The sequence below is a fragment of the Pan paniscus genome, chromosome 5 (genome assembly GCF_029289425.2).
Source record: "Pan paniscus chromosome 5, NHGRI_mPanPan1-v2.0_pri, whole genome shotgun sequence".
NCBI lineage: Eukaryota > Metazoa > Chordata > Mammalia > Primates > Hominidae > Pan > Pan paniscus.
Window position 1 is genome coordinate 44,384,771 of NC_073254.2, and position 24,903 is coordinate 44,409,673.

At 44.9% G+C, this 24,903-nt stretch overlaps 1 protein-coding gene and 1 pseudogene across 1 annotated transcript; one reads left to right on the forward strand and one right to left on the reverse strand.

Moving 5' to 3' along the window:
• The first annotated feature begins 11,872 nt into the window (after positions 1–11,872).
• On the forward strand, positions 11,873–22,139 carry LOC100993452 (HLA class I histocompatibility antigen, A alpha chain-like). Its single transcript, XM_034961678.3, is given in 8 exon segments — positions 11,873–12,170; positions 12,302–12,571; positions 12,805–12,995; positions 20,245–20,344; positions 20,934–21,209; positions 21,334–21,450; positions 21,863–21,899; positions 22,050–22,139. Coding segments are annotated over 8 exon segments (1,359 nt in total). The 3' UTR covers positions 22,120–22,139.
• Positions 22,140–22,824: 685 nt separating this feature from the next.
• LOC100993791 (large ribosomal subunit protein eL8-like) lies at positions 22,825–23,663 on the reverse strand (annotated as a pseudogene).
• Between the last annotated feature and the right edge of the window lie 1,240 nt (positions 23,664–24,903).

Consider the following 24,903-nt stretch of genomic DNA (forward strand, 5'->3'; position numbering starts at 1 on the left):
ACCCCTACGATGCAGCAGGAATCCCACTCAGGAGCTTTGCAGGAACTAGCCAGCATGTCCCCATAGGGGCCGGGGGTGCACTTCTGGGATTGGAATTTGAGGGCATTTGATCAATAAACTAGAATTTCAGTCTGGATGAATAAAAATCCTTTGGCTTGGAGGCACTTTCTCAGGACATGGGTTTATCAAAGACCCCAGGACATGGGGTAAACCCACTACTGGGGTGAGTCCATATAGACTGGAAAAAATGATGCCCAACTCTCAACAAGGTAGATATGACCTAGTTATCCTGGAACATGTAGAGGATGCAATAACAAGGCTGAGGGAAGTGGGCGTGATGAAGGCCCACCAGGACCATGCTCCACAAGAGGACCCAGAGGGCACACCTTCCACCAGAGCCTCAGGAACATGCTGTGGAGAGGGACCTGCATCACTAAGAAGTGTCGGGGTGTTATCCTCTGCAGGCTGGGGGTGATGATAGTAAAGGTCCCAGAGTTGTGCTTATCCATATCTCTGGGGAGAATGTGGGCCTGAAGAGACTGAGAACAAGTGGTGGCAGTGACCTGCAAAAGCCGGAGGGCATGGTTACCATGGCAACCTCAGAGGAGCAGCCAAGGGGACTCAAGCTGCAGGGAGTGTGGGGAAAGTTAGTAGAGAGGACACCAGGGTTACAAGAGGCAGCCAACAAGGGCACTGCTTGATATATATGATAAGAAAGCAAGAATTGAGGAGCAGGAGGCTGAGGGTGTTCGACCAAATACAAAGCCATGATCTCCTTCTCAATGCCTAGACCTCAATCAAGATTCAGACTCAGATCTCAGTGACAGAGGAGGAGGCCATATCCCTAGAGAAAGGACCCTGGGACACCATGGAGGTATATGGCTGGGACAATTCCCTCAGTCTTTTGGCAAGGGAACCTATAGCCATTTACTCAGGAGACTGTACACTGGGGAAGGGAAATAGGCAGAACTAGGGGGGATCATTTTCATTGCATGTAAGCTGATACTGATGCCCAGATGCCCACAGCACAATCACCTTCTCCATCACAGTGGGGCTTACGGAGGCCAGGGAGTAAACCTGGACACATTATGGCCCGCAATGGGACCACTGGATGCATAGACCCAACCCTGATTATCTTCCAATTCCCTGAGTGCATAATTGACACTGATGCTCTGGTAAGTGGAGTCACCCCCACACTGGGTCCCCAGTCTGTGGTATAAGGGATCTCTTGATGCCAAAGGCCAAAGGGAAACCTCTGAAACTGCCCCCATCCTGGCCAAATCAAAAATCATAGTGTGTCCCAGGGTGGGTCTTGTGAAGGACACTGCAAGTATTGTGGGGGTCACACCACCATTACAAAGCTGAAGGAGGCGGGTTGGTGTTGATGCTGCCTATTGTCTCCGTGTAATCCAGCAATCTGTCCCTGAGGAAGCCTAGTGAGGCCTAAAGAATGAATGAGATTACTCCAGATATGGCCAAGTAGGAGTTATAAGTGCAGCTTTTGTGCTGTCTGGATATCACTGGTAGAGCAGATTAACAAAGCCTTGGGCACACAGTGTGCAGCTGTGGATTTGGTGAGTGCATTTCTTTCCATTCCAATTACAAAGGGGATATGGAGTGATTCACATTCATGTGGGATCCACAACACATTGAATTATAGTTTGCCTCAGGACTTTTGTAACTCCCCTGTCCTCTATAGTATAGTCTTATGACTATACTAGACATACTGGATATCCTAAAGGATATTAAATCAGCTCATTTCATTCACAACTTCATGTTGACTGGGGCGAATGAGCAGCAGGTAGAAAGTGCACTGGCATCGCTGGCAAAACATTTGCACTTCAGAAGGTGAAGATAAACCTTACAGAGCTTCAGGAAAGGTCACTGTAGTGAAGTTTTATGAGTCCAGTGTTTGGGGGAATGCAGGGGTGTCCCCTCCTAGGTAAATTACAAAGTGTTGCATTTTGCATCCTTACTGCAAAAAAAGAAAGCACACTCCCTGGTGAGCCTCTTGGAGTTCTGACGACAGCACATTCCACATGTAGAAATGTTGCTTTGGCCCACACTCTAGGTGACATAGGAGGAGGCCAGCTTCAAGTGAGGCCTACACAGGAAAGCACCCTGCAGCAGATACAGGCTGTGGTGCAGCCACCATCCCCCAGACCTCTTGGTACTGGAAGGGGCAGGGGTGGGGAAAGATGCAGGATGGAGCTGAACCAAGCACCAGTGGGAGAGTCATGGTGGAGGGCCTGGGATCTGGAGTAAGATCATGTCATCCACAGCAGAGACATGGCTCCCCATTAGAAGCAACTTTTAGTGTTCCTGGTCCTGATTCGATAGAATGCTTAACCACAGGACACCAAGCAACGATGTGATTCCAAGTACCTGTGTGAATTGGCTTCTGTGTGACCCAGAAAGTCATAGATTGGACAGGCCCAACAGCATCCGTCATGAGGTGAAAATGGTCCGCCTGGGTTGTGCTTGAATCCCATGTTGACACCCCCAGAAAACACCCAAGTCTGAAGCAGCACTGAACAACCAAATAGACAAATGGAAGTTAGCCAGCCTTCACTATAGGTCAACGCAGGCCTGGTAGGATGGGCACATGAATGGAGCAAGCACAGTGGCAGGCATGAGGCTACATATGGGGCCAGAAGTACTGACTCCCCATTATCAAGACAGATCCAGCTGCTGCCACCTCTGAATGTCCAACTCATCAGCATTTGAGGCCCACGATGTGCCCTAGTGGGGCACTATTTCTTTAGGTGACTAACTAGCCACTATGTAACAAGTTGACTACATTTAGCTACTTCCATCCTAGAAGGGCCTGAGGTTCATCTTCACAGGGGTGGGCTCATATTCCATGGGTGAGTTTTCCTGTCCTGCTCTCGGACACTCAGCCAGCACCACTCTCTGGGTGCTGTTGACATTCCTGATCCACAGGCTAGGCGGTGCTCCCAACCCAGTATCTGCCTGAAGGACCCACTTGGCAGGGAAAGTTCCAGTGTTTCCGTGGCTATGGGTTTCACTGATCTGATCACCATCTGCACCACCCAGGGGCTGCCAGCCACAAGGAATGCTGGAAATGTCTTCTACAGGCAAAACTCAGTGTCATCCTGGAGGAAGCACTCTGAGGGGTGGGGGCCATTTTTCAGGACATGGTGCATTGTTTGAATCAGAGACATCTCTACGGTGCTGTGTTCTCAATAGGAAGAATATGTGGGTCTAGAAACCGAAAGTTGGAAGCAGGTTTGTCTCCATGTCCAGTCTCTTAGATTCACCCACTGGGGTATTTTGCACGTTTTATCTCCCAACTTTGGGCTGTTCAGGGCAGGAGGTCCTTAAAAGGAGACACATGACAGCCCATTGAACTACACATTATGGTTGTCACCAGAGAAGTTTGGACAGTATGTGCCCAGAGACCAGCTGGTGAGAAAAGGAGTCTCTTCCTCTCCAGGTGCAGGTAGTAGATCCTGATCTCCAGGAGGAGGCATGGCTACTTTCACACAATGAGGGCAGAAGTGTGTGTGTGAAAACCAGAGATCTACTTGGGGGCCTTCTGGTTTGCCTTGTCCCTTTGTAAATGTGAGCAGAATCATCCAGCAATCCAGCCTGAGAGGATTTGATTTCCAAGGGCCCAGACCTCTCAGGACAGAAGGTTTGAGCCACACTCCTGGGTAATCACCCAAGGCCCCACTCCTGTGCTCTGACATCCTCAGTGTCATTGGTGCAGAGACCCTGCTTCCCATGGGCTGTTCCCAACCAGTGATGGGTCACACCAGTGACACTGAGGCAGGACATTCCTGGGAGACCGGGGACTCCTCTGACGGACAGCAGTGGCTCAAAGACTCCTCCATGGCTTTGCTCAACTCTCCTGAGATTGCCTGTGGTCTAGGACACATCCAGTAAACCTTCTGTCCTTCTGTCCATCACTGGGGGTCACATTTGCATCTTGGTCTGTTGCCTTTCCCAGGGTAACCTGCCTCCGTTGCTATATCTCTGACAGGTGTGTCCCCTAATAAAATCCTGTAACTTTAATCCCATGATGGCACTTGGAATGCAAAATCATTTTCATCTGCACACCAGTGACCTCTTACTTATTCCAATTTGTAAAATCCTTTTGTTTGTTCAACTTCTTCTACCTGCATTGGCTCCATTTTGCTAGTATTTGTATTATGCTTTTGAGATAGTCGATGTTTGTTGCTCTAAGTCACTAAATTTGGGGGTAGTTTGTTATACAGCAATGGATAACTAATTAAGCCCTCTTACGTTTCCGTTATTCTATAGAGGTTAAATACATCCGTTTTATTTCCTCCCATTTTGATAATATTAGCCATATATTGGGTTCCTAGTTTCTCTACGCCTGTTTTTTTCTTTATTTTCATTTCTTTTCTCCTTTATCCCTTCCCTTTCTTCTCACTTCTATCTCTCCCTCCCTCTCTTTCCTATTTCCATTTGCCCTCCCTCCCTCCTTCTCTTCCCCTTCCTTCTTTGCTTCCTTCACTCCTTTCTCCTTCTTTCTCTCCTTTCCTCCATTTTTTTCTTTTTTATTATGACATATTCTGACATATAAAATAACTCTATGTGTTTGTACTATAAGGAAACATTTTCTGAATATATATGTTAAAAGTATAAAGCCATGGTATATAGGATACAAGTTAACAACAGGAAGTTATTAACAGAGTCTGAATAAGAATGCCTGCTATAGGCTAGGCATGGTGACTCATGCCTGTAATCCCAGCACTTTGGGAGGCCTAGGCGGGCGGATCACGAGGTCAGGAGATAGAGACCATCCTGGCTAACACGGTGAAACCCTGTCTTTACTAAAAATACACACACAAAAAAAATTAGCCAGGCGTGGTGGTGGGCGCCTGTAGCCCCAGCTACTCAAGAGGCTGAGGCGGGAGAATGGCGTGAACTCAGGAGGTGGAGCTTGCAGTGAACCGAGATTGTGCCACTGCACTCCAGCCTGGGCAACAGAGCAAGACTCCATCAAAAAAAAAAAATCTGCTATAATTCTGCAGCCAAGGCAGTTGCTATTAACTCTTAATTCCTTCAACTATGTTTTCAGAACACATCAACATCACATACTACACACTTATTGTAAAAGCTTAAGTTGGCACAATTACTTTGGAAATCATATTATCATTATTTAGTATGGTTAAAGGCCATACAACATATCATCCAACCATCCCACTCCTAATCATACACTCTGGCGGCTTTCTCGCCTATGTGCCCAGGAGACATGCACACTAATGTTTATGGCGAAAACTGGAATCAGCCTCCTATACATCAATAGCAAAGTAGTGAAATTGTGGTATAACCATAAAATGTAAACCTTCAGCAGTAAAAATGAGTGAATAACAGCCTCCCACACCACAGATAACTCCTATACATAATGTGCATCATGAGAAAAGAAATGCAGTAGGAATTTCTGTACAGGAAGCTTAAAAACCAGTGAAACTAATATTTGGTTTGAGATTATATATACTTATTGTACAAATCTTTAAAGAAATACAAAGTAATAATAAAAACAAGACTCAGGATGGGGTCTCATTCTGGGGGATGTGATTGGGCAGCAGCCCAGGGTGGCTTTGCGGGTTCTGTGTCTTACGCCAGTGCTGGGAACCCAGGTAACTACTAGATTATAACTCCTTAAACAGTATTTTTCAAACTAAAATATACCTGTTTCTTAAAAAATGGAAGAAAAAAATATCAAAGTTCATTGCAAGGATCCTTAACAAGAACTACTTACATTGGAAGAAAACCACAGAGAATTGTAAGGAGCCACGTGACAGAGAGGCTCCTTACAGGATGCCATGACAATACCCTTGGCTAAAGGGCCATATGATCCTTGGCTCACAGGCATCTCTCTAGATTTTCAGGTATACAAGATTCAATCTGATGTGCAAGGTAATTCCATCTTGCAAAGGATTTGATTTGTTACATATTCCACACATACAACTGAATTAAACTTTTACAGAATTGGAAATGCACATCATTGATCAAAATAAATGAAACAATAAAAGAGTATAAAGGAACAACCAGTAATGGAATAGCAAATATGAATGGAAAACACAACAGGATTGCTCAAAAAAACTTGAAAGCACAAAATTGCAGTGCTATTTAGAATCATAGTGGTGTCCAAATCACTTCTATCATATCTGATTCAATACCAGAACAAAAGATGTTAAGTTTATTATGTAATGCCCACCAAATAGCTAGCTTTTGAAAAAAACTTGTTTCTCAATTTGAGCTAACCATTTCAGGCTACTGCATCAAACCAAAGTTATTGGCATCATGCTAAGCTAGATGTGTTGACTGAAGTATGAGATTCACACTTTTGCAAATGAAAAGCAATTTGATTAGGCAATGTTTTCCTAAGTGAAAGCAAGTTTATTAGAGAAGTAAAGAAACAAAAGAATGGCTACTCCATATAGCGGAGTTTTTGTTTTTTTTTTTTAAGTGTAGGCAAATGTTTAGTGAAGATGATATTTCAATAAGAAAATTGGTGCTTGGGACGTGCTTCCACTAAATTTGAGATATCTTAGACAAAACAAAGTCTTATTTTCAAGACATTATTTTTATCAGACTGAAGTCTTGGAACTATTTGATCTAGTTACTCTATGTTCTCAACTGTGTTAACTAATGGAAAACAACATTGTTATTAAAGGTATTCACAAGAAAAATTCAGAGATACTGTTGCATATCCTTTCTCTGTTTCAAACTGTTTTCTCCTAAGCACCCAAGGCTCTGTGATGTTTGAAACAGTTAATCATTAATTTTAAAAGATAAGCTTATCGTGGAATTAGAAAAAAAAACTATTTTAAAATTCATATGGATCCAATAAGAGCTCATATAGCAAAGAGAATACTAAGCAAAAAGAACAAAGCTGGAGGCAGCACACTACCCCACTTAAAAGTATACTATAAGGCTACAGTAAACAAAACAGCATGATACTGGTACAAAAACAGGCACATAGACCAATGGAACAGAATAGAGAATTCACAAAAAAAGTCCGCACATCTACAACCATTTGATCTTCAACAAACCTGACAAAAACAAGCAACGGGGAAAGGATTCTCTATTTAATAAATGATGATGGGAGAACTGGCTAGCCATATGCAGAAAATTGAAACTAGACCCCTTCCTTACACCTTACACAAAAATTAACTCAAGATAGATTAAAGACTTAAATGTAAAACACAAAACTATAAAAACCCTGAAACAAAATCTAGGCAATACCATTCAGGACACAGGCATGGGCAAAGATTTTATGATGAAATCGCCAAAAGCGTCTGCCACAAAAGCAAAAATTGGCAAATGGGATCTAATTAAACAAAAGAGCATCTGCACAGAAAAAGAAACTATCAGAGTGAACAGACACCCTACAGAATGGGAGAAAATTTTTGCAATCTATCTATCTTACAAAGGTCTAATATTCAGAATCTATAAAGAACTTAAGCAAATTTACATGAAAAAAACTTCATTAAAAAGTGAACAAAGGACATGAAGAGACATTTCACAAAATAAGACGTACATGTGGCCAAAAAAACATGAAAAAAAGCTCAACATCACTGATTACAGAAATGCAAATCAAAACCACAAATGAGATACCATCTAATGCCAGTCAGAATGGCAATTATTTAAAACTACATAAACACCAGATGCTGGCGAGGTTGTGGAGAAATAGGAAGGCTTTTACACTGTTGCTGGAAATGTAAATTGGTTCAACCATTGTGGAAGACAGTTTGGTGATTCCTCAAAGATTTAGAACCAGAAATACCATTTGACCCAGCAATCCCATTACAGGGTATACATCCAAAGGAAAATAAATCACTCTATTATAAAGATACATGCATGTGTATGCTTATTGCAGCACTATCCACAATAGCAAAGACATGGAATCAGCCCAAATGCCCATCAATGATGTACTGCATTAAGAAAATATGGTACATATACACCATGGAATATTATGCAGCCACAAAAAGGAATGAGATTCAGTCCTTTGCAGGAATATGGATGAAGCTGGAAGCCATCCTCAGCAAACTAACACAGGAACAGAAAGCCAAACACCACATGTTCTCACTTATAATTGGGAGCTGAGCAATGAGAACACGTGGACACAGGGAGAGGAACATCACACACTGGTGCCTGCTGGGGGAGGGCAGTGGTGGGAGGAGTATTAGGAAAAAATAGCTAATGCATGCCAGGGTTAATACATAGGTGATGGTTTGATAGGTGGAGCAAACCACCATGGCACACATTTACCTATGTAACAAACCTGCGCATCCTGCACACATAACCTGGAACTTAAAATTAAATTAAATTAAATTAAAAGACAAGCTAAAAGGGTTAATGAAAAATAATTAGATAAAAAATTTTGATTTTCAAAATCCTGAAACAAGAGTTTTAATTTTGCTTTTAATATATATTCAAATCCTTTAATACTGTTCCCTTCCAGAGATGCTGCTTAATTTCCTCTCTTGAGTGTGGCTTGGACTTAATGATGCATTTCTGATATGGTCTGGCTCTGAGTTCCCACCCAATTCTCATCTTGAATTGTCATGCAAATTGTAATCCCTATGTATGGGGGCAGGGACCTCCTGGGAGGTGATTGGATCACAGGTATGGTACCCCCATGCTGCTTTTATGATGCTGAGGGAATTCTCATGAGATCTGATGGTTTTATGAGGTATTTTTCCCCACTTCGATCTGCAATTCTCTCTCCTGCCACCATGTGAAGAAGGACGTGTTTGCCTCCACTTCTGCCATGATTGTAAGTTTCATGGGGCAGCCTTCTCAGCAATGCAGAACTATGAGTCAATTAAACCTCTTTCCTTTATAAATTACCCAGTCTCAGGTATTTCTTTATAGCAATGTGAGAACGGACTAATACAACTTCTAACTGGTAATGCTGACATAACAGTTTGTGACTCTGGGTGTAGAACATAAAACTCACTGCCCTCCCCCTTCTCTCTCAATGTCTCTGGGATCATGAGCTCTGGGGGAAGCCACCTGCTGTGCCATAAGCAGCCCTGAAGGAAGGTCCATGTGGCTGAGAACTGGGGCCTTCTGGGAACAGACAACAAGGAACTAGGGCTTTTCCAACAGCCATGTGACCCATCCATGTTTCATGTGAATCCTCAGTCCCAGTGAAGCACTCAGATGATGCAGGCCTAGGCTGACAACTGGACTGCAACCTTGTGAGAGGCCCTGAGCAAGAAGCACTCAGGGAAAACTCTCCTAGATTCCTGACCATTGGAACCTGCGGGAGATGATGAATATTTGCTATTTTGAGCTGCTAAGTTTTACACAATTTGTTATGCAATAGTAAATAACTAATACATTTTCACAAAAGAGGATGTAGTATTACACGTTAATTTGCATTTGCTCTAAATTTATCATTATTATTAATATTATTGTTATTGAGACAGGGTCTCGCTCTGTCACCCAGGCTGAAGTGCAGTGGCATGATCACCATGCACTGCAGTGTCGACTTCCTGGGCTCAAGGGACCCTCTTATCTCAGCGTCCTGAGTAACTGGGACTACAGGCATGAAGCACCACGCCTGGCTAATTTTCTAAATTTTTTTGTAGAGATGGGGGTTTCTCCATGTTGCCCAGGCTGATCTTCAACTTCTGGAGTCAACAAATCTGCCTTCCTCTGCCTTCCACGGTGCTAGAATCACAGGCGTGAGCCACCACACCTGGCCTAAATTAATTATAAGACATTACACATGTAACTTAGTTTTAAAAGGTAAGGAGAATGTCCATGGCTGAACAGGATGCATTTTATTACCATTCACAATGATCACTTTACTTGAACTTCAATTTCCAACTGTGTCCAAATTAAACACAAAAGGAAGATCCAACCCTTGCCGGGCTGATTCTATGATGGCCCCCAACAGTCACCTCCCGGTCATTCACTTTCCCCCAGTTATTCAAGCAACTCTAGTGTAGATGCTGCTGTGAAGGGATTTAGCAGATATAACTAAGGGCCTCAATTAGTTGACTTTAGGCTGGGTTTATCCTGCTTTGACGGTCCTAATTAGGTGAGTCCTTGAAAGGTCTGTATTCTTCCTGAGCATAGAGATTTGCAGTGTGAGAGGGATTCAGCATGAGGGGTTTCCTCTACCGTGGGCTTTGAAAATGAAGAGGCTGTGTAGGAAAGAACACTGTTAGGCACCAGGAATTGAGCACAGCCCTGCCTATTCTCTGTATTGACAGCCAGCAAGGAACAGAAACCTCAGTCTTACAACTGCCAGAAACTTCATTCTGCCACCTCTGTATAAGCCTGAAGGAGGATTCAAAATGAAAACACAGCTTTTGGAAGCCCAGAACAGGGATTCTATCCACATCTTGCCCAGATTTCTGACCAAGGAAGTATAAGCAGATAAATGGGTGTTGTTTTGCCAGTCGTGGTAGTGCACGAATGAATTGATGAATTGATATGCACACTAATTACATAAAATAAAATCTTTCTTAACTTTTTCAGTATTTTACATTTTATAATTTTCTGTGATGCAATTTAATACACTCATATTTCATTCATTCAGTCAAGAAAAATTAATTTAATCCCTACAATGAACCAGGTGTGCCCTCATATGCTCACGTGCCTGACATTCCAGAAGCTTCACAAGACCAAGGTGGAGCCACTGGAATGTTTTAGGTGGAGAAATGACACACTCTGACTCATAGTAGCAGGACCACTGTGCAGAGAACAGTCACGTAGCAGGTAATGGGACAGTGCTAGTGCCACAAATAAGGAGTGACAAGGTGGTGGGGACTAAGGGGAGAGGAGGGCCTGAGGGATGAGAGGGATGGAGGGAAGGGCTGGAGATGCAGGAGGTGAGGAAATGGAGCAGAGGGAAAGAATTCAAAAGCAGCAGAACTCAGGTTTAAACACATTGTTTGATATATTTTAATGCATCAATCTACAGAGCCTTGCAGGGTGATCTTTGCAGTTGGCCTTTAATACCTTATGTGGGTCTGCCTAAAAACTAATTTTTTTAATGTTAATCAGGTTTAAAAAATACTAAGTATTCCTATAAAATATACACAACACTTAGAAGTGGATACTTCCTAAAAACAGGCAGTGCATGAGCACTGGTGAGGGGCATTGTGACTGCATTGAGTGTTTGCCACTGTGAGGTGAATAAAGTCTGTACTGGCTCCTGGTTACAACATATAGTAACACAGTGGCTACCTTGTATTAGGAGATGTCCTGGACTCACACAGAAACTCAGGGCTATGGAATGAAGGTAAATTTAAAATACTACAAGCGGGAGTCACAGATTCATTGTCTGGGAAAGTGAAACTTAGGAGCTTTGTGATTCCTGTTGTAATACTTTTAGACACATTTATATGTCAAGGGACCAAAGTCACATTTTTGGCCGATTAGATTCCTGATCATTAGGAGTTACCAAGATTCTGCTACCCACTGTAGTTAATAAACAAAAAGCAAACTGGTCTCTATTCTATCTCATGCACTCAGGCACAACTTTTCCAGATTTAAAAAACAAACAAACAACAACAACAAAAAACCCTGTCTCTACACCTCCATTCCCAGGGCAAGCTCACTCTCTGGCAACAAGCTCCCTGGGGTGATTTTTCTTCCAGAAGAGTCCACGGGGACAGGTAAGGAGTAGGAGGCAGGGAGTCCAGTTCTGGGACGGGGATTCCGTGATGCAAAGTGAAGAGAGAGGGACGGGGCCCATTCCGAGGGTTTCTCCCTGGTTTCTCAGACAGCTCCTGGGCCAAGACTCAGGGAAACATTGAGACAGAGCGCTTGGCACAGAAGTAGCGGGGTCAGGGCGAGGTCCCAGGGCCTCAGGCGTGACTCTCAGGATCTCAGGCCCCAAAGGCGGTGTATGGATTGGGGAGGCCCAGCGCTGGGGATTCCCCATCTCCGCAGGGTTTCTCTTCTCCCTCTCCCAACCTGTGTCGGGTCCTTCTTCCTGGATACTCACCGGGCTGCCCCAGTTCTCACTCCCATTGAGTGTCGGGTTTCTAGAGAAGCCAATCAATGTAGCCGCGGTCCCGGTTCTAAAGTTCCCACGCACCCACCGGGACTCCGATTCTCCCCAGTCGCCGAGGATGGTGTCATGGCGCCCCGAACCCTGCTTCTGCTGCTCTCGGGGGCCCTGGTCCTGACCCAGACCTGGGCAGGTGAGTGCGGGGTCGGGAGGGAAACGGCCTCTGTGGGGAGTAGCTAGGGGCCTGCCCGGCGGGGGCGCAGGAACCCGGTTGCGGTGCCGGGAGGAGGGTCGGGAGGGTCTCAGCCCCCTCCTTGCTCCCAGGCTTCCACTCCTTGAGGTATTTCCACACCACCATGTCCCGGCCCGGCCACGCGGATCCCCGCTTCCTCTCCGTGGGCGACGTGGACGACACGCAGTGCGTGCGGCTCGACAGCGACGCCACGAGTCCCAGGATGGAGCCGCGGGCGCCGTGGATGGAGCAGGAGGGGCCGGAATATTGGGAAGAGGAGACAGGGACCGCCAAGGCCAAAGCACAGTTTTACCGAGTGAACCTGCGGACCCTGAGCGGCTACTACAACCAGAGTGAGGCCTGTGAGTGACACCGGCCGGGAGATCACTACCCCTCCACATCCCCCACGGACCGCCCGGGTCTCCCCGAGTCTCTGGGTCCGAGATCCACGCCGAGGCAGCGGGACCTGGAGACCCTTGACCCGGGAGAGGCCCAGGAGCCGTTACCCGGTTTCATTTTCAGCCAAAATCCCCGCAAGTTGGTCCTGGCGGGGGCGGGGCTCGGTGGGCGGGGCTGGCCGCGGGGGCGGGGCCAGGGTCTCACACCATCTAGAGGATGTCTGTCTGCGACGTGGGGTCGGACGGGCGCCTACTCCGCGGGTATCACCAGCTCGCTTACGATGGCAAGGATTACATCGTCCTGAACGAGGACCTGTGCTCCTTGACAGCCGCAGACACGGCGGCTCAGATCACCCAGCTTAAGTGGGAGGCGGCCCGGGGGGTGGAGGTTCATCCTCACAGGGATAGGCACCTATTAGATGTGGTGTGGTTTTCCTCTCTACTCTTAGACCCTCAGCCAGTATCACTATTGGCATTCCTGAGCCACTGGCTCAGAATTTCAGTACATTACCTGCCCGCGGGACACACCTCAGAGGGAAGGGGATGAAGCGTGGGCCATGACCATGGCATCCCCTGGTCTTATCACCACCTGCACCTCCCAGGGGCTGCCAGCCACACAGAGTCATGGACAGGTCTCTACAGACACAACTTAGTGCCAGCTTGGATGAAACCCTCTGAGGAATGGCTGCCATCTTTCAGGATGTGGTGCATGTATTGAATCAAAGGTGTCTCTATAGTGCTGTGTTCACAGAAGGAAAGAATATGTGGGTCCAAAAACCAAGAAGTAGAAGCAGGTGTGGCTCCATATCTAAACTCTTATATTCACCTTCAGGGTGATTTTGCACTTCTCATCTCCAATATCTGGGCTCTGTAGGGGAGGAGGTCCTGGTTTCCCAAAGGGGACACCCTGGCAAGGAGACATTTAAATGAGAGTCCATGGAACTACACATTATGGCTGCCCCCAGGGATGTTTGAATAGTATGTGTCCAGACACAAGCAGGTGAGAAGAGGAGGAGGCAGGGCTGCTATCACACAAGGAGGGCAGGAGATGTGTGTGTGGAAATAAGAGATCCACTTGGAGACCTTATGGTTCCCCTTGTCCTGTTGTAAGTGTGAGCAGAATCATCCAGCAACCCAGCCTGAGAGGGTTTCATATTCAAGAGCCCAGAACCCTCAGGAAGGAAGGATTGAGTGATACTCATAGGTAATGTCCCAAGGCTGTGCGCCTGTGCTCTGACATCCTCAGCAGGATTGGTGCAAAGCCCTGCTTCCCATGGGCTGTTCCCAGCCAGTGACTGGTCACAGCAGGCGTTAAGGCAAGCCATTCCTGGGAGACACGGGACTCCTCTGATGGCCAACTGTAGCTGGAAGACTCCTCCACGGCCTTGCTCAACTCTCCTTAGATTGCCTGTGCTCTAGGATGCGTCGAACAAACTTTCTCTCCTTCTGTCCAGCACTTGGGGTCACACTTGCATCGTGGTCTGCTGCCTTTTCCAGGGATTTCTGGCTCACTTCCCATATTCCCTTAGGGGTGTGTCCCCTCATAAGATGTCGCAGACTTTAAGCTCATCTTGGCATCTGCTCCTTGAAGGACTTGGACTAAAAATTATTTCCATCTGCATATCAATAACTCTTACTTATTCCAACCTGTAAAATCCTTCTCTTTATCCAACTTCTGCCACCCCCACAGCATCTATTTTACTTGTGTTTGTAGTATCTCTTTGAGTTAACAGATATTTGTTCTATTAAGCTACTAAATTTTGAGGTAGTTTGTGACACAGCACTAGATAACTATTAAGGCTTTCTTAAGTTTCCATTATTCCATGTATATTCTCTACATATCTTTTAATCCCTTGCATTTTAATAACATTAGCTATACTTGCTGTTTCCAACCCTTTCCTCCTATTCTTTTTTGAACATTTTTAAATTTTGTCTTTCTCTGTCCTTCCTTCCTTCTTTCCTCCTTTCCTCCCTCAGAGCTTTCTCCCTCCCTCCATTTTTTTCATAAACTCCAAGTGTTTAGGCCAAAAGGAAGCATTATTTGAACTTTATGCTAAAAGTATAATGCCGTAATTTATAATATAAAAGTAAAGAAAAGGAAGTTGTTAATGGAATATGAAAAAATCCCTAGGGTGATTCTATAGCCAAGACAGTACCTTTTAACATTTAATTTCTGCCTCCAACTGAATGTTTTCAGAACACATGAGCAACGTGAGCTCTTTCCCATTCTTGGTACAAGCACTTGAGAAATCAAATTAGCCTTATCTAGTATGATTAAGGTCCATACATCATATAATCCCACCATCTGCCTCCTGATCATACACCCTGGGGACATTCTTGGCTATGTGTCCAGGAGACATGTACACCAATGTTTATGGCAAAAACTGGAAACAATCACATATACATCAATGGGAATTAACAAAATTGTCGTATAATAATAAAAAGTAAAACTTTAGCAGCAACAGTGAATGAACAGCACCCTCCCACATCAGAGATAACTCTCCTACACATAACATGCATCAGCATCACAGAAGAATGCACATTGTGTGAGTTCTCTGTACAGAGAAGTTAAAAAAAGCAGGTCAAACTGTGATTTGGATATATATATACTTATTGTAAAAATCTTTAGAGACAATGAAAAGGAATAGTAAATACAAGACTCAAGATAGAAGTTCCTTTTGGGGAACAGAATTGGACAACAGCTGAGGGTGGCTTCATAGGTTTTGTTTTTTATGCCAGGAGGGGATGTCCAGGTAGTTAAGTTACTTGATCATAAATCTTTATTTATTTATTTATTTATTTATTTATTTTCGAGATGGAGTCTCCCTCTTGTTGCCCAGGCTGGAGTGCAGTGGCGTGATCTCAGTTCACTGCAACCTCCGCCTCCCAGGTTCAAGCAATTCTCCTACCTCAGCCTCCTGAGTATCTGGAATTATAGGCATCCACCACGACACCCAGGTGATTTTTGTATTTTTAGTAGAGACGGGGTTTCACCATATTGTCCAGGTTGGTCTCAAACTCCTGACCTCAGGTGATCCACCAACTTCGGCCTTCCAAAGTGCTGGGATTACAGACATGAGCCACCATTTCTGGCCCACAAATCTTTAAAGTGTCATTTTTCAAAATGCACCTTGTGTGCCATTCCTGACTGATTATTTGAAATGAAAGAGAAAAGAAAATACCAAAGTTCATCTCAAGGATCCTTAGCAATAACTACACACGTTAAAACAAAGCCACAGCCAATTGTAAAGAGTCATGTGACAGAGAGGACCAGGATCTCATGAAAAACAGCCTTGGCTAGAAAGAGGTCATTTGATCCTGGGCTAATTGGCAACTCTCTACATTGTCTGGCATACAATGTTCAATCTGATGTGCAAGGCAATTGTATCTTGCAAAGAATTTGAGAATTTGATATGTTGCTCACATTTTACCACACATACAAGTGGATTAAACTTTTACACAGTAAAAAAAATAAAAGCATTGTTGAGCAAAATAAATTAAATGAAAAGACATAAAGGAATAACTAGTGATGAAATAGCAATAAGAATGGAAAACATGAAAGAGATGCTTGTACAGCAATGATAGCAGCACGAAAGAACAGTGTTTTTCAGAATCATACTGGAGTCCAAATCACTTCTACCACATCTAATTAAAAAACACAGTGAAAGATGTTAAACTTTCATAGGATGCCCACTGAATAGCCAGTTACTGAAAAATCTTGTTCCTAGATTGGAGTAAACAATTTCTGCCTACCCTAGCCAAACAAATTATTGTCATGATGCTAAGCTAGTGTATAGACAGAGGTGTGAGATTCACATTTTTCTAACTGCAAAGCACCCTGATTAGGCAAATATTTTCGTAGATGCTTGAGTAAGAAAATTGGCATTTTGGGCATTCTTAAACCAAATTAGAAACTTCTGAAGAAAAACAAACATAGTTATGATTGTAAAGGCATTATTGTATGGCACCAAAGTCTTGGGACACTTTAATTTAGCTACTGTATTTTCTCAACTCTGTTGCAACTTATCAAAGAGAACATTAATATTAAAGGCATTTACAAAAAAAATCTGAGATATTGTTGTATCTTCTTTCTCTGTCTCAAATATTTAATCAACTTTACAGAAGAGAATTTTAAAGTATTAAAAAAAGTCAGATACAAGAAGTATTTGATTTACAAAACCCGGAAACAATAATGTTAATTTTGCTTTTAACATGTTTATAAATTCTTTGATACTCCTCCTTTCCAGAAGTGCAGCTTCATTCCCTCCCTGTTCGTGTGGCCTGGACTTAATGACTCACTTCTAACTGATAGAGTAATGCTGACATAATAGTTTGTGATTCTGGGTGTAGAACATAAGACTCACTGAAGTTTCTACTTTGGTTCTTTCTTTCTCTGGAATCATGAGCCCTGGGGGAAGCTGGCTGTTGTGTCATAAGGAGGCCTGTGGTCCATGTGACTAGGAAGTGAGTCCTCCTGGGACCAGACAATAAGAAGCTAAAGCCTCTTCCAAAAGCCACGTGAGAGATTCTTGTGTCTTGTGAATCCCTGGCCCCATTTGAGCCCTCAGATGATTCAGCCCTGGAAGACAACTAGACTGCAACGTTGTGAGAGGCCCTGAGCCAGAAGCATTCAGAGAAACTTCTCCTGGATTCCTGACCATGGATAACTGTGGGAGATGATAAATATTTGTTGATTTGAGCTGCTAAGTTGTAGGTGACTTGTTATGCAGCAGTAGATAACTAATACAGCTTCACAAGAGAGGATGAATCACTGAACTTTTTCATTTGCTCTAAATTCATTATAAGATATTAAACATGTCATTTGCTTTTCATATTTAATAAAAATTTCCATGGCTATATAAGATATATTTTATTATCATTAACAATGATCTATTTTTTGATCTTCAACTTGTATGTTCTATTTAAACACGAAAGGAAGATCCAGGCTATGCTAGGCTGATTCTATGATGACACCCCAATAACCACCCTTGGTTACTCAGGTTACCCCAGTTACTCAGTTGACACTAAAGCAGGTGCTGCTGTGAAGAGGTTTTGCAGATATATTTAAAGTCCCCAGTCAGTTGACTTTAAGATGAGGATTATCCTGCTTAGACGGTCCTAATCAGGTAAGCTGTGAAAAGGACTGGGTTCTTCCTGAGAATAGAGACTCACAGTGTGAGAGGGATTCAGCGTGAGGGGCTTCCTCCACTTTGGGCTTTGAAAACGGAGGGATCATGGGGAAAGAACACTGGTGGCCAATAGGAATTAGAAGCCCTCCCCACTGTCTACTCTGATAGCCCGAAGGAAACAGGGACCTTAATCCTACAATTGCCAGAAACCGAATTCTGCCAACAAACTCTACATAAGCTTGGGGGAGAACCCCAATCTTAAGATGAGGATACAGCTTTGCGAAACTCTGAACAAAGAGTCTATCACATTAGGCCTGGATTTCTGATGAAGGAAATGTAGACAAATAAATGGTGCTGTTTTCAGCCACTAAGTTTGTGGTAATTGGTTATGTACTACCAGGAAATAAATAAACAGATTCAAAGGATAAGTATATGACATTTTCTCCACCGGAATGAATTCATGAACTGATATGCATAGTAGTTGCATAAAACCAAATATTTCCTAACTTGCTTTGCATTTTCCATTTCATGATTTTTGTGCGATACAATTTTGAACACAATTATATTTCATTCATTCATTCAACAAAAATTAACTTAGTGCCTACTATGTGGCAGATATACTTTTATTTTCTGTAGACACAACTTTGATCAAAACAACCCAAAGCCCCTGTGCTTGTGCCTTCCATTCTAGAGGCTTCTTGAGAGTAAGATGGAGCCATTAGAGGCTTTTAAGTGAAGAAATGACACAATCTGACTTACATTAGCAGGATTGCTGACCTTTGTGGGGAGAACAGTCATGGGCAGCAGGCGAGGGACAGAGCTAGGGACACAATTCAGTAGTGACAGAGTAGTAGAGACTAAGGGGAGAGGAGGGCCTGAAGGATGACAGGAACAGAGAGAAGGGCTGGAGAAGCAGGAGGTGAGGTAAAGGAACAGAGAGAAAGAATTCTAAAGCGATGGAATTCTCAGACTTAAATATAGTGTTTTATAGATTTTTAATGCATTTATCCGCAAAGCCTGGCACAGTGTTACTTGCACCTTGGTCTTTAATGCATTCTGTGGGGCTGTCTAAAACCTAATTGCCTCTCTAAGATAAAAAGGTTAAAAAAGGCCGGGCACGGTGGCTCACGCCTGTAATCCCAGCACTTTGGGAGGCCGAGGCGCGTGGATCACAAGGTCAGGAGATCGAGACCATCCTGGCTAACATGGTGAAACCCCGTCTCTACTAAAAAATTACAAAAAAATTAGCCAGGCGTGGTGGCGGTCGCCTGTAGTCCCAGCTACTTGGGAGGCTGAGGCAGGAGAATGGCGTGAACCCGGGAGGCGGTGCTTGCAGTGAGCGAGATTGCACCACTGCACTCCAGCCTGGGCAACAGAGCGAGACTCCGTCTCAAAAAAAAAAAAGGTTAAAAAGAATACCAAATGTCTCAATAAAATATACACATAGCTTAGATGTGAATAATTCATAATAATAGGCAAGTGCATGGGCCGGCCATTATAGCTCATGCCTGTAATACCAGCATTTTGGGAGGCTGAGGCGGGAGGATTGCTTGAGCCCAGGAGTTCAAGACCAGCCAGAGCAACGTAGGGAGACCTCATCTCTACAAATATTATTTTTAGAAAAATTAGCCAGGAGTGGTGGCACAAGCCTGTGGTGCCAGCTACTTGGGAGGCTGAGGGAGGAGCATTGATCACATGAGCCAAGGAGGTCGAGGCTTCAGTGAGTCATGAGCGTGCCACTGCACTTCAGCCAGGGTAACAGAGTGACACCCTGTCTGTAAATAAATAAAAAATAAAAAAATTAATAATAAAGGGAGTGCATGAGCACTGGCGAAGGGCACTTTGGCTGCATTAAGCACTTGCAATTCTGAGGTAATTAAATTCTGTACAGGCTCCTGGTTGCAATATACGGTAATACATTGTGCTTTGTATTGAGATGTCCTGGACTCGCACACACAAACTCAGGGCTATGAAATAAAGATACTGTAAAAATACAACAGACCAGAGTCACAGATACACAGTCTGGGAAAGTAAAACTTAACTTTGTGAGTCTAATTGCAATGGGTTTAGACATATTTATATATAATGGGGCCAAAAATCACCTCTTTTACAAATTAGATTCGTGACCATTCAGGGGCTACCAAGATTGTGCTACCCACTGTAGCACAATCGGAGACCCACCCCGAGGCTGCGGGACTCGTGGAGACCCTCGACACAAGAACCCCAGGTGCCTATACCCGATTCCATTTTCAGTTCAGGCCCAAATCCCCGGGGGATTGGTCGGGGCAGAAGAGGAGCTCAGTGGCTGAGGCTCAGTGGCTGAGGCTGACCGTGGGCTTGGGGACAGGGTCTCCCACCTCCAGTGGATACACAGCTGCGACCTGGACCCGGACCGGAGCCTCTTCGCGCGGGGATGAACATACCCTACGATGGCGCCAGTTACCTCGTCCTAAACCAGGAACTGCGCTCTTGGACCGCAGCGGACAAGGCGGCTCAGATGTTTTGGAGGAGGAACATGCAGAGCTGCTCAAAACCTACCTGCCCGGAAGGTGGGCGGAGTGGCTCAGCAAAGGCCTTAAGAATGAGAAGGAGAGGCTGCAATGCGCAGGTACCAGAGGCCACGGGGCGCCTCCCTGATCTCCTGCAGATATCCCTGAGCCACCTTCCAAAAGAAGGGGAGGAAAATGGGACCAACGCTAAAATATCCCTCTCCCTCTTGTCCTGAGGCAGAAGAGTCCTCCTGGGTTTATAAATCCTATACCAGAGAGTGACTGAGGGCCCGCCCTGCGCTCTGGGACAATTAACGGATGAAGTCTCTGCGGGAAAGGAGGGGAAGACAATCCCTGGAATACTGATACGCGGTCCCCTTTGACCCCCCAGCAGCCTTGGGCACCAGGAATTTTCCTCTCAGGCCTTGTTCTCTGCCTCATACTCAATGTGTGGGGGGGTCTGATTCCAGCTCTTCTGAGTCCCTCGGCCTCCACTCAGGTCAGGACCAGAAATCTCTGTTTCCGCCTCAGACACTAGAACTTTCCAAGGAATAAGAGATTATCCCAGGTGCTTGTGTCCAGAATGCTGTCTGGGTTCTGTGCTCCCTTCCCCACCCCAGGTGTCCCGTCCATTCTCAGGATGGTCACATGGGTGCTGTGTCTCATGAGGAATGCAAAGTGCCTGAATTTTCTACCTCTTGCCCTCAGATCCCCTAAAGGCACAGGTAACCCACCACCCCATCTCCACCCATGAGGCCGTGCTGAGGTGCTGGGCCCTGGGCTTCTACCCTCTGGAGATCACACTGACCCAGGAGTGGGATGGGGAGGACCAAATTCAGGATGCAGAGTTTGTGGGGACCAGACTTGCACGGTACAGAACCTTCCAGAAGTGGGCAGCTGCAGTGGTGTCTTCTGGAGAGAAGCAGAGGTACACATGCCATGTGCAGCACGAGGGGTTGCCTGAGCCCCTCACACTAAGATGGGGTAAGGAGACGAATGAGGGGTCATGTCTCTTCTCAGGCAAAGCAGAAGTCCTTCTGGAGCCTTTAAGCAGGGTCAGGGCTGAGGCCTGGGGGTCAGGGCCCCTCACGTTCACCTCCTTTCTTAGAGCTGTCTTCCCAGCCCATCATCCCCGTTGTGGGCATCATTGCTGGCCTGGTTCTTCTAGTTGCTGTATTCACTGTAGCTGTGGTCGCTGCTGTGATGTGGAGGAATAAGATCCCAGGTAGGAAAGGGGTGAGCTCTGAGTTTCCTTCTCCCATTGGTGGATTTCAAGCCCCAGGTAGGAGTTGGCTCATATCTTGCCTAGTTGTGAGGCATCATCTCCACGCACATTTACCCTGTTCAGAGGCCCTGTCTATCAACACTTACTCTTTTGTAAAGCACCTGTGAAAATGAAGGACAAATTTATCACCTTGATTGTAGTCATGGGAACCTGACTCCCAGCAGTCACAGGTCAGGGGAAGGTCCCTGCTGAGGACAGACCTCAGGAGGACAATTGGTCCAGCTTCAACACATCCTCTTCCCTCGGTTTTTCTGATCCTGACCTGGGTCTGCAGTCACAGTTCCGGAAACTCCTCTAGGATCTCATGCCCTGCCTCCTCCCTGGCCTCTCACAGTTTGTTTTCTTTCCACAGATGGAAAAGGAGGCAGCTATGCTCAGGCTTCATGTAAGTGTGGTAGGGGTGGGAAGAGTGATCCCTGAGATCCTTGGGATAGTGTAGACAGGAGCCCATGGGGGAGCTCAGCCACCCCAAAATTCCTCCTTTAGTCACATCACCTGTGGGCTCTGACCAGATTTTGTTTTTGTTCCACCCCAAACAGGAACAGTACCCAGGGCTCTGATGTGTCTCTCAAGGCTTGTAAAAGTGACACCTTAGAGGGCCTGAAGTGAAAGAGGAGTTGGGCAGAGGGGACACAACTAGGCTCTGGAGATTCTTTGATTTGGAATTTTTCAAGTTGTGGTGGGCTGTTCAGTGTCACCACTTACTGTGACTGACCTGGATTAGTTCATGACTATGTTTTTTCTAAGATTGCCTTGTGAGGGACTGAGATGCAAGATTTGTTCATGCCTCCTCTTTGTGACATTAAGGGCCTCTGGCTTCTCTTTCTGCCAAAGCGTCTGAATGTGTCTATGTCTACGGTAACAGGTAAGAAATGGGAGACCAGCCCATCCTCATGTCCACCATGACCTCTGATATTGTTTGGATCTGTGTCCCCACCCAAATCTCATGTTCAATTGTAATCCCTAATTTTGGAGGTGGTGCCTGGTGGCAGGTGATCGGCTCATGAGGATGGATCCTTCATGAACGGTTTAGAACCATCTCTTTGGTGCTATTCTTGTGATAATTCTCACAAGATCTGGTGTTTAAAAATCTGTGTCACCTCCCTGCTCTCTCTCCCTCCTGCTCCAGGCATGTAAGTAATATCTGCTTCCCCTTAACCTTCCAGCATAATTGAAAGTTCCCTGAGGCCCTCTCATAAGATAAGCAGATGCCAGAATCATACTTTCTGTATAGCCTGCAGAACCATGACCCAATTTAAACCTCTTTTCTGTTTTTGTTTTGTTTTTGTTTTTTGAAGGAAAATTTGTATTATTTTAATTATTTTTACATACAGAAAACTCAACAGTGTACATTTCACCCAATTTAGTGGCATGTTCTTTACCCTTTGCCTTTTTGAGCTTGGCAATGCAAACCACATACTTGAGACCCAGGACACTGTCTCCCCAGTGACGGCGGATCTCATCGTATCTGTCATTGTAATTGGTCCTGAGAACTTCCACCAGCTTAGCCAAAGCACCTTTGTCTTCCGAGTTAACCTGTGTGAAGGTGACAGTGGTGCAGGTCTTCCTATGGACTAGATGTCCCAGTCTTGCCTTCCCTTTGATAATGCAGTAAGGGACCCCATTTTATGACACAGGACAGGCAAGAAGACAACCAGCTTGATGGGATCTACATCATGTGCAATCACCACCAGCTGAGCTTTCTTGTTCTTCACCAAGGTGGTGATGGTGTTAACTCCTGCTCGAAGGACAGGTGGTCTCTTAGTGGGGAATGTCCCCTTTGCCAGCAGCTTTCTTCTTGGCCCGGGCCAACAGCCTCTGCTTCTTCTCTTGGTTTGTCTCTGGTCTGTATTGTGGGCCAGCTTAAGCAGCAGAGTAGCTGTTTGGCTGTCTGGTGCCTGGGTGAACTGGTTAATCGCAGGAGGCACTTTCAGCCACTTATAGAGGATGGTTCTCTGCTGCTGCAACCTGATATAGCAGGGCCATTTCACAAAGTGGGTGAGGTCTCTTTTGGGCTGGATATCCTGTCCAATGCCAAAATTCTTAGGCCTTTTCTCAAACAAGGGATTTACCACTTTCTTGGCCTCCTGCTTCTTCACGACAGCAGGGGCTGGAGCCACCTTCTTCTCCTTGGCCTTCTTTCCTTTTGGCATCTTGGATGGTGGGAGGGGAAAGAAAGAAACCTATTTTCTTTATAAATTACCCAGTCTCAGGTATTTCTTTATGAAAGTGTGAGAATGAACTAATTCAGAAAATTGGTACCAGGAGTTGGGTATTACTATAAAAATTGTTGAAAATGTGGAAACGGCTTTGGAACTGGGTAACAGGCAGAGGTTGGAAGAGTTTGGAGAGTTCAGAAGACAAGAAAATGGGGGAAAATTTGCAACTTCCTAGAGATTTGTTAAGCTGTTGTGACCAAAATGCTGATAGTGATATGGACAATAGAGTCCAGGCTGATAAGGTCTCACATGGTGATGAGGAACTTATTGGGACCTAGAGGAAAGGTCGCTTTTGTTATGCATTGGCAAAGAACTTGGAGGCATTGTTCCCCCTCCCTAGGGATCTGTAGGACTTTGAACTTGAGAGTGATGTATAAGGGTATCTGGTGGAAGAAATTTCTAAGCAGCATAGCATTCCAGATTTGGCCTGCCTGCTTGTAATAGCCTATGCACATATGTGTGAGCAAAGACATGACCTGAAACTGGAACTGATATTTAAATGGGAAATTTAATATCCAGGACAATTCCTAGTGGAGCTGCAGGAACAGGACCCCTGCCAAGACTACTAAATCATAGAGCCACTGGCAATATGCAAGTTCAGCCTGGAAAAGCCATAAGCATTCAATGTTCACCCATGAGAGCAGCTATATGGATTATGTTCACCAAAGCCACGGATATGAGGCTGCAGATGGCATTGTGAGTCCGTTGCTTGCACCAGCGAGTGTGCTCAGGGTTCAAGATATAGAGTCAAAGGAGATTATTTTAGAGCTTTAAGTTTTAATGTCTGCCATGATGAGTTTCAACCTTGTGAGGACACTGCATTCATTTCTTTTGGCCCATTTATTTCTTTTGGAATGGAAATGTATAGGAAATGTCTCTACCACTGTTGTATTAATATTTTAGAAGTAAATAACTTTTTTTAATTTTACAGGTGCACAGCTATAAGAACTTACCTTGAGTCTCAGATGAGACTTTGGAATTTAGAATTGATGCTGGATCAACCCAACACATTTTGGACAATTGGGAGAAGATTATTGTCTTTTGCAATGTGAGAAGAATGTGAGCTTTGGCTGGCTAGGGACAGGATGCAATGATATAAATATTTATCCCCGGATACCTCATGTTAAAATCTAACCCCCAATGTTGGACTTAGGGCCTAATGGGTGGCGTTTGG